Source organism: Cryptomeria japonica, chromosome 9 (genome assembly GCF_030272615.1).
Source record: "Cryptomeria japonica chromosome 9, Sugi_1.0, whole genome shotgun sequence".
Lineage (NCBI taxonomy): Eukaryota > Viridiplantae > Streptophyta > Pinopsida > Cupressales > Cupressaceae > Cryptomeria > Cryptomeria japonica.
Genome location: NC_081413.1, coordinates 739,085,282 through 739,100,511, shown reverse-complemented (window position 1 = coordinate 739,100,511; position 15,230 = coordinate 739,085,282). Strand labels below are relative to the sequence as shown.

Genomic DNA, 15,230 nt, shown 5'->3' with positions numbered 1-15,230 from the left:
TTGGGGTGTGACAGGTGTCTCCCACTAGAGTTTTTTAGCCTCTTATTTATTCTCTTTTGGAGAGGAGTTTTGTCCCACTGGGTTTTCTCCTTTTTCTCCACCTTGTGAGAGGTTGCATTTTAGTTCTACATGGGTACCTAACATGGCCTTTGTTGCCAGGACCCATATGCTATGTATTGCATTATTGTACTCCCTAAGTTGCACTTAAGGGGGGTGTTAGAGTTAATGGTTCTTTTCCATTCCATTGTTGACTTAAGTTTACTTAGGTGAACTTATTTATTAGGAGAATATTATTTATTTAGATATTATTTAAAGAGGATATTGTTGAGTCCTACTTTGACTCTAACTCCTCCTAGGATATAGTTGAGTCCTACTTGAACTCTAACTCCTCCTATGATATGGTTGAGTCCAATTTGGACTCTCACTCTTCTAGAGGATGTTGTTGAGTTCTATCAGGACTCTACTTCCTCCAGGTTGAGACACTTGTCTCAACCATTGTCCATGCTTCCTATCAGCTCTTGCCTATATAAACAGGCTAGATTGCATGCATTTTATATATTGGAAAAATTGACGGAATAACAATATCTGCTTTTCAGATCATAACAGCTACAAATGAAATGAGCAAGCCTTATATAGAGCTCTTATTACAAATGAAGGACCATGATTGATTTGAAATTATTAGCCAAGATTAAGACAACAAAACCCTAATCAGCTTCAAATGTGCAACCGATCCATTAAAATTGATGAAAAATACATCAAATTTACTTCATACATCAAAATGAACATATACCTACAAAATTAGTCTTTTGGATTCTTCGAGGAAGATATGAACTCACTAAGAGTTCCTTTAAATTCTTCCTGCAACTAAAAAGGCTATAAAAACCTTTGGCTCTCCAAAACTGCTTATAAAATACAATATATAATCAATTTTGGGCGCTTCTTTGTCATCAATAGGCGTGTGTTGTAATGGTAACACTCGACCTTTATATAGGCAAGGTTGTAGGTTCAAGTCTTGTGTTTGCATAAAATTTTGCTTTATCCAGAAAATAGTGTTTTAAATGTATATCTTTGCTTAGTGAAACATGTCCATAGCATGTGGTGTAGTGGATAAGGATAAGCCTTATTCCAAGGAGGTTGTGGGTTCAAATCTTCACGTGGGTGTCTAAGACTTCATCTCAAAAAACTTGTTTTTATCTGATCCCCACATGAGCAGCTTTTGTTGATTTTTTTTCCAACGCTGGGTTGTATTAAATATAATCTATTTCCATTAATGGTCACAGTTAAATGAATGGCACATTGGTTGAGGCATTGGAATTTGGTGGGGCAGGTCTTGGGATCAAATCCCACCAAATTTGCTTTTTCTTTAAATACAACCTCATCCTTTATCTTGTTTTAAATATAATTTAATTCTTATCTATGCACGTGTAAAGCAAATGGCATGATGGTGAGGCAGTTACACTATTGTGGATAAGTTTTGGGTTCGAATCCCATTGACTGTGATTGTGAATTGACTTTCCATTTATTAGTTTTTGAATGGTCCATGTGGCATCTTTTGATTGGTCCATGTGGTAATATTTGATTGATCCACTTTTTGCCAGGTTTCAAATTTACATTGTACCATGTTTCAACTTCACCTTGCCATGTCATTTTCACCTTGTCATGTGTCATCCTCATTATGCCACGTGTCAAATTGTGAGTGTGCCATGTGTCAATGCATCCATGTCCTTCCCTTAACTTTCAAAGGCCATAACTTTTCCATATGATGTCCATTTAAGCTCGTTCAAAATGAGTTGGAAAGCTCTTGACGAGCTCTACAACATAAAGGACTTTTCATCAACTTTTGACACCATGAATTTGGATCAATTGTGGAAGATCCTCCTGGATCATACAAACTCAATATAATATTTGCAATTATAAAACATGTATTATAATATATAACAATGAAAGAAATGTAAAGAAGTTAAAAAAAAAAAATTCATACTTGAGATAAAACCTTTATTGCAAGATGTCGTAGATAAAAGTAGACCCTTGGCCATGGGTGTACCAACATTTATGAGTGTCTTTCTTGTGCTTTTCTTGAAGAGTGCAAACATCATAATTTCTTGAAGATATAAAGTGGCCAAACTCACCTAAGACATTATTGTATATCTTCATTTGGGAATATTCTTTATATTTCAGAAAAAGCATGGTCAATATGTATCAACATATGCAATCATACTCATAATGGGCTAATTGAAACTCAAAACATTTCCCACACAAGTCCACTACTCATTATCTAGAGTCAATGCTTTGACTTTTTGGACTCTATGTATTTTATTGCCTCTATACTGTCCAATGAGTGTCGATGACCATGCCACTCAATGGCTCTTGCACCTTCACAGGTAATCTCAAGATGATTATGTGTGATATGAATTGAGTCTGCTCTTCTCCATGCTTCATGCACAAACATTAAATATGGAAATGTGGAACACAAGAAAAAAATGCTTGTCAAACTCATCTAGGCCATGTTTAATAAATTTTAGGTGGTGGTTGGCCTTTCAATCTTATCCATATCCTTTAATCTATATGCTGGGTTGAATAATTGAATTTGTAACTGTCATTTGGGTATGCCAAGAAAATATATACCATCTATACTTTCTGTTGGGTCTGTTTCAAAAGCTGAATGTTCACCTGTGATTGTGTGCTCAGCTCACTTTGATATCTGTCTTCTACCTTCGCTTGCTTATAAATTATAGGGTTGTCTGTTTTGTTTGGAATTTTGCTGATCTAATTTGGGCCAGATATCAATTTGTTCTTCCAGTTGCAAATAGTGCTTAGCCTAATACTATTTATGAGAAGACAAGAAATTCTATAAATAGTGTTTTTTGGTCTCACCATTAGATCAGATTCCTTGGTTATAGAATACTGAAGATATTGTAATTTGCCAATGGCTTTCTGCAGTTGAGATACAAGAACGTGGAGGAGATAAACCTTGAATTTGCTCAAGATGTTGAAGACAAGCATCTTCTTTTTCTCAAGGGCATGGTAACTCAGTTTTTTCTGTTGCTTTCCTTGATATTGTGGAAAACTCTTGGAAGTATATCATTTTTTTCAGTTGTTCCATTACTAAGTGTGGCCTCCTAATAAATTGTGTAGTCTTTCCAGGATTTGAAGCATTTTAATTTAAATGGCTGCCAAAAATTCACTGATAATGGAGTGGAGGCCATTGCTCTTGCAAGTCCCAAACTGAAGTATTTGTCTATCTATTGGAATGTAAGGTATTGACAGTTCACTAAGGATTCCCTGCTAACATTCTATCAAGACATTCTGTTGAAGTCTTCTTGCTTTTCATGTATCTCTTCTTATTATTGTTTTTAATTTTTAACTTTATCATGCATAAGTATGGTCCACTCATCTTTGCTTCATTTGGTATAATAGCTACAAATTTGTAATTTATTTTTGATACCTCAGGATCACTGATCAGAGTATCAAGCACTTGGTGAAGAACTGCAATGATATAGTCTCACTGAACTTGAGTGGATGTAAGGTAACTGTCTTTTTTTGTTTGAAAGTTTAACACTTGCTTTCGTCTTTTATATATGATTAGAAATTAAAATGCAAAACTGATCATGAATAAATCTCTTAATATCGCATGCTATAATGATAAGACATATTTATAACCTATAATGTTATAGGTTACTTGGATTCTCTTTAACAAATTTTGGTCCATCTGGCTTCCTTGTGTTGCATTTGTGCTAGATTTTCCTATTGTCTTCTTTGATCTTTTGGCTAAAGCACATTCTTTCCTTGACCTTGTGTATTGTATCTTGACACACATTAAATATTTAGGAAGTTGATGTACATTCTATTTGTCTAGATTATATACATAATGATGTCATATGCGAAGGAATCTCAATCCATACTATTTAGCTGTGTATAATATTGCTTGCATAGCTTATGACATAAGTTCACTTTAAGGGTAGACCACACTCTATGGATACAAGAAAGGAATATCAAGAAACATAGTACAATGAAATTAACTAGAGATGTTACTTGAGGAACTTACAAAATACTAAAAAGAGACATGAAATTACTCCTGCATATGCAATGCCTTCGGCCATAAATTATTTGGCTGTGCATTGGTCATTTGGTGAATTGAAAGAAAAATACCTAGTGGTAATGTGCTGGATGGAATCACCTTCCAATTGTAAATGTCATAATTTTCCTGAATCTCTGAACTAATTAGAGTGTTAAGTAGAATGTATCCTACATATACCATTTTTCAATGTTATTACAAGTCTTAATGATATAGTATCCATGAATTTTTTAAGTTTCTAATAACTAAATGATTTAGTCCTTTGAGGCAAATTTTCGGTCTTGCCTGAGTGACAACTGATTTGCTTGAGTCTTCAATATGTGAGTGAGCTTGTTGTCATATCTTATCTACAAAGCACAGGCTTAGACGTTGTACCTGTTGATGTGTTTTTTACGCACATGCGAACACAAAATAAAATACCTTAAGTATCTTATCCTCTCTTGAACAAAATCTCTCGGATGCTGAAGATTAGCTAAGGGTCATTCGAGAAGAATCCAAGATTAATGAATGTAGGGTCACTACGTGTGGATAAGCTCATTGGTTTGATGTGATTATGCTGGAGTCACAAGGGGACTTACATTTGAATGCTTGAATGCTTGATTCGCTGGACTTAGATCATCTGATGTTACAATATGGTGATGCCCTTCGGTCCTAAACTAGCTAGAGTTTAAAAAAGGGCAAAAAATGAGGGATTGAGAAAGTCTACTCTAAGGCCCAGAATGTAAGAAGATGGATGAATGATTAGGCAGAATCCTACTGAGCGAGGTCTCACCATCAACTTGAACATTTTGACACAAGCTCAATGCAATCTTCTAAGGACATTTCAAAGATGTTCGAATCGATACCATCAAATATTGATCACCATTCAAGTTAATGCATAAGCAATGAGAGTAGAACGATTTGAAGTTAAGCTCATATCATTCCAGTTGACCACACAAGGCACACTTACAATCAGTAAGAGGCTGGTGGTATGGACAGGATTAAATGTATTCAATTGTAGATAAGATCAAGGATTAAGTTCGCTCTATGATCTTTCTAAGGACAAGGCATGATTCTTAAACAAAGTTCGGATCAAGGCACATTCTAGTTCGTTCAACCATCAGCAAAGACAAGGCATGCAGATCGCTCTAGACCCTCAACAAGGACAAGACTGTAAACAATATCGCCCAATGTCCTTTGGAAGGACAGGTCCTATGATGTAGTTTCCGCTCTAAGACCTCCCTAAGGACAAGCTCCAAGAGGTGAATTCGCTCTATGACCTTGGTGAGGACAGGCTTCAAAATATAATTCACTGCATGTCCTTGGTGAGGATAGGTCCTAAAACAGATCTCTCAACGACTTCTCTAAGGGTAAGGTCCAAAAGATGCATTGGTTCCAAGTTAATGCAAGATTAAGTGGAGAAGATTGCTCCATGTCCATGATGAGGATTTCGCTCTATGTCCTTGGTGAGGACAAGACCCAAAGTATAGTTCGCTCACCGTCCTTTGAGAGGACAAGGTCAAGATAGGTGAAATTCGCTCTATGACCCCTCTAAGGACAGGACTTACAATGCATTTCGCTCACCGTCCTTGATAAGGACAAAGCCAAGATGTGAAAATTTCGCTCACCGTCCTTGGTAAGGACAAGGTATGATAGATGAAACTCACTCTATGACCTCCTTAAGGACAGGGCCTATATAACAAGATTTGGCAATTCACCTTATGACTTTTACAAGGACATGAAACTCACTATTCCCTTTCACCTCATCTTAGGTTTGAGCCTTGAGTTTTTCAACCTCTCCATGTGAAATAGGAAAGACTCTTGACTTAGTCCATTCACCTGACTTTGCTCAATCTGTTCAATTTTCAAGTCTATCATCTATGAGTCATTCTTGCAACATGCTTGATAACTTACTTCACTCCACTCAGGAGACCAACCTGACATGATGACTCTCTAGCTACTTGGGAAACTCAATCCCTCCAATGCAAAGATTAACAGCAACAACTCTAAGACGACCTAGAAAGCAAAAGGACTAACCCTAGAAAGCGAAAAGTGGGGGTCCCCATTTGCAATGGGGCGATGTGTGAATACCTCACAACAGTACCCTAAAGAGTTCTTACTAAAGAATTCAACTTATAATGGATGACAATATTTGATGCTTGAAATGGTAGATTCTGAAATATCCAACTCTAAATATTGGCCTTTAAACTTTTTCTTTTTATCATTTGTGCTAGATGACATTTACACCACCAGTATGAACTCTTATTCCAGTCAGTTGCTCCATTTCATCGAATGCATCTAGATCATTCAGAGTCTGAACATTGTTTTCTTTCTTTGTTAATTATGATGTATAGAAATCTGAATTTTGTTTCTTTCTTTCATTTTTTGTATTTTAAAATTTTGTTTTTTTCACTAGTGTCAAGTATATAAATATTCAGTGTTCTCTTTTTATTGTTTGTCCTTCAATGTTGTTGGCTAAAACTTAGAACAAATTGAAACATGTTGTGCATTACGGAGACAAACTAAGATTTAAACATTTTCTTTTGCATTGAGATTGAAGTAATCACATTCTGTCAAGTATACAGGGCTGTATGTTGTGCAAGATATTGTAGATACAGGTCTCAAATGTAAATTACTGTTTTTTGTAACTATTATTGCAACTTCCTTCTCGATCAAAATGAAAGGGGAAAGAAACTAAATAAAAAATCCTTATGTTGTTACAGGAATGATTTTTATGTGTTTTCCAGTTAAAACTAAAATATTTTTATTTATAAGATTGTTTCAAACAAAATTAATGTTTTGGGCATTGCTTCAAAGTTGATAGTTTACTGGTGTTTAACAAATGCAGCCTCCCTAAAGTAGTATTGTTGTCTTGGGTTTTGCAGAATATTACAGACCAAAGTTTGTATCTCCTCGCAAATCATTACAAGGAAATAAAGCATTTGAATTTGACCAGGTAGTTGCAGTTTATTACCTCATCTAAGATTTAAACAGTATTGCGTATTGCTCATTTTTCTTCCTGATTCTCTTTAATGATAAGAATCATTAGGTGGCTTGTATGATGGCATTGAGTGTAATGCCCTCTACTAGGAGGCTGCCTGTTTCTCAATGATTAACATACATTAGCATAGATTGTTATGCTTTGAATCAGATTATTAAACTAGAGAACAATAGATTATTCATAATACAATCAATAATTATTATATTAGGTCCATCCTTACTACTTTCCTAACCCTAATGGAGGATGGGGAATTACTGTCATAGGGCCCTTGGAAACCACCTCCACAAGTAGGCCCAAGGGTTTCATGAACACCCATTAATACCACCACTTGGCCCAAGGGTTTCATGAACACCTGTCAATACCACCTCTTGAGGCTTACCTATTTTGGGATGGAATAACTGTGCCTTTCCCTACACAAACCAACCTATCCTCCTGAAGGCATTAGCGAAAGATCAAGCACTAGGCTATGAATATACTAACTTCTAAAGTATTATGAATATATATGAAATTAAGTATGACTGTCATACATATCGCAGTCAATATTAATATTACTATTAAATTCTGCATAAGAACATTATCAGGCTTCATATATTAAGCATGCATGTTAAACATATCCCCATGCATATTACCACGAACAAGAATGTTACTGCCTGTAACTTAATAACAGTTCTGATCTGATCTGATCGATGGTGATGATATTGGATGCTTTCAATTCCTTTATATCTCTCCATGTGAGGGAGAGGTCACACCTCTTCATCATGTATGCCCTTTGGCAAGAGACACACCCTTTCACCATTAGCACCCTTTGAAAGAGTGCAACTCTCATTATTTTTGCCCTTTGAAAGGGACCCAAACTTTCACAATCAGACCTGCACTTCTGATTCCCCAAATTATCCCCCCTTAAATGAGGTTCTGTTCTCCCTTTTGTATCTCACGTTTGAGGGAGTCACAACTTTTCATTTTTATGTCTTTTGACCATTCATTAACTTAATTAAATTTTAATTATATTTAATTATATTCTTTTATAGTTTAATTTAATTTTTAAAATTTAATTTTATTATTAAATTCTATTTCAAAGTGGGGACGTTACAGTTTGCCCCACCCAAGATTGCTTGTCCTCAAGCAATGATCATGGAGTGTTCAAAATGACTTCCAATATGACATGGATTTGGAAACACATGGAATAAACATGCTGGAAAAATATCAGGCATAAACCAAACATAAAGCATACACATAAAAACACGGAGCATACACATGGATATATGCAAACATGGAGCGTACACGCAAACACATGTATTGTTAGATTTCTTCTTATTGACTAGAATGATTCATTGATTAATGTTTACCATGCAGGATGGCAAGATCAAAGCTCTGATACCAATTGTAGTGCCCCCTACTAGGAGGCTGCCTGTTTCTCAATGATTAACATACATTAGCATACATTGTTATGCTTTAAATCAGATTATTTAACTAGAGAACAATTGATTATTCATGATACAATCAATAATTATTATATTAGGCCCATCCTTACTACTTTCCTAACCCTAATGGAGGACGGAGAATTACTGTCTTAGGGCGCTTGGAAACCACCTCCACAAGTAGGCCCAAGGGTTTCATGAACACTCGTCAATACCACCTCTTGGGGCTCACCTATTTTGGGATGGAATTACTCCACCTTTCCCTACACAAACCAACCTAGGGATGAAAAAATCGCCGATAAATCATACGAGCACATGCTAGAAAATCGCATTTAAAAAGTCATTTCCTTTTTTTATAAAAACCCTAAAAAGGTCGCGCAAAATTTTACTTTGTTTTGACCCCGAAAGAAGGAGAAATTAGGCGCGCGGGAGAAAATGGGCATCAAAATACGTTTAGGCTTAGTCATAGCATTCACTGAATCTCAATTCGGAAATCCGAAATCCGTCGAAATTCATAAAAATCTGAAAAATTTGTCCGCTAAATAAAACCTTCATTTTTTTTATGTTTTTCTCTTCTCTATTAAACTAAGTTATGTTTATAAAACTAAGCGATGTCCTCCAATCTTTGAAATTAAATAATGTGAGTGCAACTTTTAATTAACGGAATAGGTGCCCCCATTTTCCGTTTTTATAAAATTTAATATATTAAAATGTATCAATATTGGTTTATTTTGTTTTTATCTTTTTTAATATATTATAACATTATACATTAAAAATTAATATTTTAAAATATATTTTTTAGAATTTTAATTATTAACAATGTGTATGTGTGTGTTTTTTAAGAATATTTTAAGAAATTATATATTTTCAAATGTTTGATAAATTTGCCGATTTTTTCCCGATTCCTGATATTTTAAAAAAATTCGGCCAAAAGATTTATTGCCGATTAAGAGTTTTTCATCTTTGAACCAACCTATCCTCATGAAGGCATTAGCAAAAGATCAAGGACTAGGCTATGAATATATTAACTTCTCTTGTATTATGAATACATATGTAATTAAGTATGACTGTCATACATATTGCATTCTATATTAATATTACTATTAAATTCTGCATAAGAACATTATCAGGCTTCATATATTAAGCATACATATTAGATGCATCTCTGTGCATATCACCAAGAACAAGATTGTTACTGCCTGTAACTCAATAACAGTTCTGATCTGATCTGATAGATGGTGATGAATTGGATGCTTTTAATTCCTTCCCTTTATATCTCTCAATGTGAGGGAGAGGTCACACCTCTTCATCATGTATGCCCTTTGGCAAGAGACAAACCCTTTCACCATTAGCACCCTTTGAAAGAGTGCAACTCTCATTATTTCTGCCCTTTGAAAGGGACACAAACTTCCACAATCAGATCTGCATTTCTTATTTAAATCAGATCTGCATTTCTTATTTAAATCAGATCTGCATTTCTGATTCCCCAAATTATCCCCCCTCAAATGAGGTTCTCTTCTCCCTTTTATATCTCATGTTTGAGGGAGTCACACCTTTTCATTTTATTTCTTTTGACCATTCATTAACTTAATTACATTTTAATTATATTTAATTATATTCTTTTATATTTTAATTTAATTTTATTATTAAATTATATTTCAAAGTGGGGACTGTTGACGTGTTTTTTATGACAGTGTCAAACACAGAATAAAGTTGCCTAATGGTCACTTCACCCTCTCTTGATCAAAGTACGATTGCATGCTGATATAGTAGGAGAATCGAACAACTGACTCCAAGGTTCCTTTTATGTTGCGGATGTGACTCAGTTGGCTAATGTGATTGCTGGTAATCCAAGGGGCCTTACGTATGTCGAAGAAATTTATGCAAGCTCAAGAATTTACTGACGCGGATGATTTGCAATGAAGCTCAAAGTTTTAGATTTTAGATTTTGAAATATGCGGAAGGTAAATAGAATAGGGCAAAGGGAAATTAAACTAAAGGTAATCTAATCCTAGGAACAAGGAGATGGGATAAACTTGTGCAAAATCCAACCACGCTTCGCTTCGCCAGCTAAGCACAACTTACACGAAGGCGGTGCAATCTTCAGGGGGAGTGATAAAGATTTTAAAATTGTCAAAAGAAACCATCAGATAGAACAATCTCTTCTAACAATCGACGTTGAACATACACATATAATGAGGCTCAGACTAACTTTGCACGGTATGCAACAATCAGCTGCACACCAAAAGTATGAGCACGAATTTGGCAACAAGCGATCCTATCAAATCCAGTTCGTCTAATAGCATGAAAACAAATCTAATCTATGAAGAGAACGAGACCATGCGAGCTCCAAAACAACACAAGAACACACCAACAATTGAACAATGTATTAAGTGTTTGCTTCAAAAACTCCTAGCAACAATCTCTAATGATAGTCTCTCCTGATTACAAATGAGGGGGTCACCCCCTTATGTAGGCCTCAAAGCCCAGATTACATGCAAAACCCTAATTAGGGTTTGCCCTAAAGATCCCCCACTCAAGGTGCAACAAGGTGGGAATCTGCATTTAATAACCCATTATGCCCACTTACAATAAATTTTTAGAAGGGCCTAAAATAGCGCCCATGATGATGATCATGCCTGGAATATAATTGACATCGTCATAAATGCCCATCACCCTCCAAGCGACGACAACATGCAAGAAGAATCCGTCATAAAACCATTATGAGGGGATGACATGCAAGAAGATTCCCTTAGCCCGTGGTGGCATGCGTTGACCGGTCCCGCGCCTAGTGAATGTTCCCTTCAACCATAAATACGCCATTATTGTTCAGTCAAAAGACTTTCGTCCAAAAACGGACGACCATTATCTCTCTCATTAATGGCGTATGCAATGAATCTACTGACGACGACCTCCAATTCTCCGATGGAGACACTTGGCACATTCTCGATGTTGAATTCCATCAAGGCAATCTCCTCTTCACTTCTGGAAAAGAAACTTTCCCACTCCGCCATGGCTTCCTGTGTTTTCTTCATCATACCGGAGAATGAAGAAACATTTGCAAAATGTTCCTTGGGAAACGAACCGACGAAGAAGAAATCATGCAACTGGGATTTCAAAGAATTCACTGTTATTCCCCCGTCGCTGAGTTTCCTTGAAAATAAAGCTTCCATGGCACTGAGGATTTCTTCCTATATCCCTCTGATAGATTCCTTCAAGGTGACGGAATCAATGCTGAATTTATCAAGGGCGTTCTTCCCTGAACAGATGGCATAGAACCATCGGGGAAAGTCATAGGCTTCATTCTCCTGGATTACTTTCCTACCTACCAGTGTTTGCCTTGGGGTCCTCATCAGAGCCCTGAGTCGGGAAATGGTTAAATCTTGGTAGACATCAACATCTTCCCATAGTCCTTCCGCCGTTTCCAACCTACTCAGGAGGGCCACGAATCTCGAATGGTGCTGAGCTAGATCTTCTACAAATTTCCCTACCTCAGCATAAACATCTTCTACCCATTCTCAGGAATTCTGTGCCATTGCCTTTGCAAGTTCTGCATCATCAATTACTTCCTTGGGAAGTAAGGGAGGGGGAGTGGATGAAGGACCTGCTTCCCTGAGGGGTTTCTTGAAACTCCTGACATACTCGCATAGAAGTCCATTTTCCTCCTTCAGCCGCTTACATTTTGCTTTTGACTTCAGCAATTTCTCCTTCATGGCAAAGGAAGAATCGTTGAAATCTCGCATTGCTTGACCGGTGGAAGCATGGCCAAGATCCACCTGTCTGATGACGTAATCTTCTTGCCTAATCTCACTCCTATCCTTATCCACCGCAGGTTCAGCAATGTGCAAGGTCCGGGCTCCGGATTCTTCCTTGACTACCCTGGAAAACTTCCGAGGGGCTTTTCTTTCTGGTGGCTGATCCATCCTCTTCAATAATTCTTCTAATTCCTGAGCAGGATTAGGCTCCCTTCCTGCTTCATTTCCCAATCTGTCTACCAACCAATCTGGCGTGGGGATGGAATGGCTGTAATCCTCTGCATGCTCTCGTTCTTGAGATTCCTCTTCCATTTCGCCAAAGATAGTCTCTATGAAATTATCCTGGCGAACCTCTTCCAGGTGCGGGAAAACTTCTTGTCTCTGACTTCTTGGCTGATGACGGCCCTGTGAAGCATTGATGTTAAGTATATCAGGTGCTGGAACATTCCCTGGAAGTGGGCCCGCGGGATGTGGGAACATTTCTACTTCTTGTACGCTTGCGGAGCTGACTGGTAAATGTTCCCTTCCCATCCTCGTTCTTTTTGTGGAGGCTCCTCCTACTGGGCTTCCTGCTGAACCTCGCGCGAGATTTCCTGTTGGATATCCTTTGTCTTTGTTACCCTTGGCCTCTTTGGGGCACTTTTTCCTTTGTCCACCCGGGCCTCTCTTTCTGCCTGACCGTGTGAAGAGCCTTCAGTTGCCTCACTATGAGAATCCAAATTTCCCATCAGCTAGTATGTCAGATGGACATGGTTTTCTACCAACTTTCTTGTCTGCCTATCAATCCAGTGCTTAGTGAATTTTAGCACTGGTTTGGCCAAAGTGTTCAAATCATCTACCTCCAGCTCCGACCAATCTGGCAACAGGATAAGTTGATCCTTTATCCTTTCGAATTCGGGTTGCATCAAATCTGAGTCTTCCTTCACATGGTCTGGTACCTGATGAATCTCACTTATTCTGATGGTGTCGAGGGGCAGTTTGGAGTGCATTCTTCTCCGGACCTCAAGGTCATCCTCGACTCCTGCCCAGTAATCCTCCAAGTGAAATCTATGTATGAATTTGACATCGGCAACCTTCCTAATCTGGCTGTAAGGATCATATTGGGCCCTGGAAGTGTAAAATGGTAGGCGGTAAAATGCCAGTTCGCTCGCTACACTTTCAGCGGCCTCCAATCCTGGGCATATCTCCATGAAATCCCCCAAGACAATTGGAAATTCAATAGATTGCTTTTTCTTCTTCTTCTGTAGCTGATCGTAGGCAGTTAATTGCCTCATGAGCTCGAGCAATATAAGCTTATCCGACGGATATCTAGGCAATTTGTAAGACTGGAAGGAGAAGCCCTGTGTCCTGATGTAGGTGAACTTGGGGAACTGCAGGAATGCGGCACCATACTTCTGGACCAAAGCATTTGCTTTCGGAGACTACCTCATGTGCAACTTATTTTGCATAAGTCGTGTCAAGTACATGGTGAAGGTGTCATTCGCCAATTTGTTAAAATTCACATTGTGGAGATGTAGCTGAGGATAACATTCATGCACCTTTAGCTGAGCTGGCCCGCAGCCCATGATTCCTCTTGCTGGCAGCCCATCGAATCCACCTCTTCGTGCCAGCATATAGAATAGGTAGGAACACATGAAAAAGGACTGAGGCCTTTTCTCCTGCGGGTTCTTCAATTGTTCGTGCAAGTAGTGGTTGATAAATCTAGCCCAGTCGATCAGTGTATTAGAATTCATGATCTCGCCAATGTAGAAGAACATCCAAGGCTCGAAGTTCACCGAGTGTGAGCATCCCATTACTCTGCTCAGCATCTTTATCATGTCCACATATTCCTGCTTGAACTCGAAGATTGTGAGAGTTTTGGGCATCTTGGAAACGTGTACTCTAGGCTTCAGCAACCATTGCTTGTTGATCAAATTAGCACATCTGGCGGGGCCTGCTTCATAGACTGCTTGAGCTCCGCTGCTGGTCCTGTACGCCATGGAGTAATGTGAAGGGATTCCGAAGGCTTCGCCAAGTGCTTCTGGAGTCAATGTTGCCAGTAACTTGTCGTCTGGCGTTGAGATTGTCTTCCGCTCCAGATTGTAATGTGTTGCACATTCCAAGACTAGATCTGAGCATTGAATGGCGGGAGGAAAGCCAACTGCTGCAACTATTCCACTTCTCACAATTTTGACAGCTGTCGGAGATGGATTGTGTCCTGCAGTTCCGAACATTCTTATCTTGAATGCAGCCCAGTTGAACGTGCCAAAGTTGGTATCACTGATCTCTTCCCATCTTGAATTCAATCGAGAATGGGGAAGGAAACCCTTCATCTCTGCTTTGATCATTGCCTGCCTGGAGATAGTAGCTGTCCTGCTAGGTTCCGCCATCTTGGGAATACTTCGAAATGATGAAATAGAGACTAAGTACAAAAAAACCTTTCACTTCTTTACTCTTTCTTTCTTGAATTTTGCACATGAAAAATGAAATGTTTTTCCCAACTTATATAGAATTCCCAAGAGGCATCAAATTAGTAATTGTATTTATGGCGCGTCATACTTTCCTTAATTACTATGCCATGCAAGGCAATTTCCCATGCGTGTGAGTTCAAATTTAGAACTTTCCTTAAATGCTCCAAGTCATGCGTCATACTTGGAAGATTCCTCTTGCCAACTCGTTGATTTCACACTTTACAATTTTGGAGGGAGATTGCAGGATCTTTCTCGGGATTTGCTCAACTCCACTCCGACTTGTCATCTTGCTTTGTCGAAGGAACTTTCCTGGCTTTTCTTCATATCCCTATTTTTTAGGGATCTTCCTAATTTTTAGGAGTCAGGTTCATTGGATGGGGAATTTCGTCCTGATTCGGAATCTATAAAAATTTCTATATTTGGCCGGGGTTTGATGTCTAAAAATAGCATATTTGAAAATTCGCCCGAGGGGAATTTCTGTTTTTAATCTTCCTTGACTCCTTGGATTCCGTGCCTTAGGCAAAATTTCAAATTCTCTGCTTGGGTGAAATT

The 15,230-nt window shown here is 38.0% G+C and overlaps 1 protein-coding gene across 4 annotated transcripts in view; it reads left to right on the top strand.

The window, feature by feature from the left end:
- Positions 1–2,874: 2,874 nt before the first annotated feature.
- Positions 2,875–15,230, top strand: part of LOC131038652 (F-box protein At3g58530) — a 72,981-nt gene continuing 60,625 nt past the window's right edge. For 3 of the 4 annotated variants that reach the window (XR_009358864.1, XR_009358865.1, XM_059210961.1), the window contains exons 1-4: positions 2,875–3,024; positions 3,136–3,257; positions 3,451–3,526; positions 6,940–7,010. Coding sequence is in view for 2 of the 4 variants with exons in the window: in XM_059210961.1 (XP_059066944.1) it covers positions 3,022–3,024; positions 3,136–3,257; positions 3,451–3,526; positions 6,940–7,010 (272 nt within the window). In the remaining 2 variants the exon portion in view is untranslated. The remainder of the gene's footprint in view (positions 3,025–3,135; positions 3,258–3,450; positions 3,527–6,939; positions 7,011–15,230) is intronic. The other variant, XM_059210963.1, reaches the window with a different exon arrangement.